This window comes from Hippocampus comes, unplaced genomic scaffold (assembly GCF_001891065.2).
Source record: "Hippocampus comes isolate QL1 unplaced genomic scaffold, H_comes_QL1_v1.1 scaffold51, whole genome shotgun sequence".
NCBI classification, from domain to species: Eukaryota; Metazoa; Chordata; class Actinopteri; order Syngnathiformes; family Syngnathidae; genus Hippocampus; species Hippocampus comes.
In genome coordinates this window covers 1,861,104-1,863,688 of record NW_017805497.1, presented here as the reverse complement: position 1 = coordinate 1,863,688, position 2,585 = coordinate 1,861,104, and the positions used below count along the sequence as shown (strand labels likewise).

At 42.7% G+C, this 2,585-nt stretch overlaps 1 protein-coding gene across 1 annotated transcript in view; it reads left to right on the top strand.

The window, feature by feature from the left end:
- The window catches only part of abca4a (ATP-binding cassette, sub-family A (ABC1), member 4a), a 12,452-nt gene extending 11,245 nt beyond the window's left edge, over window positions 1–1,207 (top strand). The window contains exon 7 of the mRNA XM_019876485.1: window positions 920–1,207. Within this exon, the coding sequence (XP_019732044.1) occupies window positions 920–1,207 (288 nt within the window). The remainder of the gene's footprint in view (window positions 1–919) is intronic.
- The last annotated feature ends 1,378 nt before the right edge of the window (window positions 1,208–2,585 follow it).

Sequence of the window (2,585 nt, the reverse complement as noted above, 5' to 3'; positions counted from 1 at the left end):
ACACACCCCCCCACCATAAAGACACACACACACACACACACACACACACACACACACACACACACACACACACACACACACACACACGCACAGCTCACGTGAATTCATGTGGCAATGCACAAATGCACCAAGCAGCAGCAGCTGCTGAAAATCACATCACAGAGGAGGGCAAGAGTCATGTGACTGCTCCTCTTTCTCCCACCCTTCCCCCAACACTCCTCACGTGCAGACACAGTGCTGCGATGTGACTCCGCTCCACCCACCGCCTTTACCCAGATGCCTATTGATCAGTGAGCACGAGCCTCCAGTAACCTGACAAGGTCATTGTTCGATACCCAAGGAGAGGTTTTATTCTCGATCAACAGTTCATATAAAATCCTGATCATACCCCAAACAGTTGTGTGATTCCGGATGACTCGTCACCAGCTTTAGCCTTCAGTAGTTCATATTGGTGTTTACAGTACCTACTGAACATTGATGGGGTCACACAAGCTGGTCAATAACACCCAGAGGACAAGTCTATGTTTGAGATGTATCGAAATGCATAAGGCACAACAAATAAAAATATACACAAAAGTGGGTAGCTGCTTCTTCGTCCTCGAAGATGGTAGTAAATCTGTTGGACTGGAGCCTCTTTAAATTATATACAAAGTAGTAGACTTTATCATCAAGTTTTGCCATCTCCCTGTTTGCTGTGTGCTAATCATTCGGTGTTTTGGGCAGTTTAGACAATCCTAGTGCGAATCCATGTTGATATGTAACCACATCTCTGTAATTTTTTTTAAAAATGCACTGGCAAGTGTTGTTAACACCCTTAGTTAGATACAGTGAATTTGTTAATTAATCATGGGAAATTTAAATAAATAAATACATTACAGAAAATAATCCATCTTGTGTCATTTCTCCTTTCCGTGTCCAGGTTCTGACAAAAGGATTTGGATTTCATCTCCGAGACCTGTGCAACACAACGCCTCTGGAGGAGTTTGTGCAAATAGCCGATCGCGATGTTTCCCGTCTGACGCAAGAAATCATCTGTAAGTCCTCCAGGGACTGGCTGGACAAGGCCCAGAGCCATTTCCTGTCCAACTTGGACTTTCTCAAGCCAATTCGGGTGAGTATGTGTGAATGCGTGTGTGTGTGTGTGTGTGTGTGTGTGTGTGTGTGTGTGACCAGTGTTACCTCTCCCCTACATTTGGTTTCCCAATAAAGCTGCCCCTTTCGCCCCCATACCCATGGCAGCCAAATGAATCATGCTTGCGTTGGATGATCAGAGGTGAATGAAATGTTCTGTACAGCCGAAAGAGGAATTCCAATGTTTCATGCTGAAGTCTTACAAATTTGGATGGGAGCTTTACAACATTTTGATGACTTGAATAGAGAAAAATAGAAAGTCTTGATTGTCATTTTATGGTGTGGATACAAGAAATGAAACTATCTTAAGACAAGACCAAAATGTGCAGTGCATCGTTGAGTGCCCATCTCCTGTCTTGGTCCAACCAGAACACTGTTTACTCTGTCTGTGGGTGTTTGTGCATATTTACTAAAGAGGGGGAAACGAGGCTGTGTTAAAGTTTACTAGGAAATATCAGCATTTCTCTCTTCTTCCAAGTTTGCTTTACAACACCTGTGTTTGAATGCGCGTGAGACATTTTAACAGCTGACCGTTGAGTGTGACATACAAGAACACAGACACGCTTCCAGCAGTATGACAGGCAGAAACACGAGAGGCCAAAGACACTGTGACCTGTTGTTCTTTCACAGCTTCCTTCTTTCCTTCCCCTTTTTATAATATTCTTTTTCTCCCTCCGCCCACCCTAAAAATGTCAAGGTTTTCTCTCTGCTACTTACCAAAACACCAAGTGGAAAGCTCCAATCATTTTAATGAATGAAAAAAAAACTATTGATTATAATGTCACAGGGGACACAGTGGATTGTTGTTGTTTTTTTTTCTTTCAAATAATCCTCTCAACTTGGAGGTAGAAAAACAAAACAATTGTCCACTGTGAAAATTATTTGCAAGCAGTCAACCGCCTCCCAAAGTCGCAGCGTTTTGCATACTTTTAGAATAATTTTGATGTGGCTTACTGACTTACTTAATATTATTGATAATTTTAAAAATCTAGTTGTTTGTGTACAAAAATGAAAAGTGCGTTTTGGAAGGCTCCCACGGAAGTTCTCAAAGATTGTATTTTTTAATGGCCTCAAATACATTTTGTTTGGCGTTTTACTTTTGCTTCTTGTTCTGCCATCTTCTAGCTTTGCAGGCTTCTTCTGATGATCACTAATTGAATGCTGACCCCCTCCCACTTGTAAAAATCCTTCCATTAGGGGACCAAATGGGCGGGGCATATGCAAAGTGTGTGTGTGGAGCAGTGAGTGCAATAGCACCGAATAACCATGTGGGGGGCTGCTGAGCACCATTCACACACAAACAATCAGCAAAAATGGTGACTTGTGGGCCTTTGCTAAAAACTTCACAGGCATATTCAGGGCAGCCCCCCTGATGCTTTTTGTATGTTATTCTTATGGGGACCTGCTTTTTTGTCCCCAGACGGTCACTGGTCCCCAGGACGTGACTGTGTAAA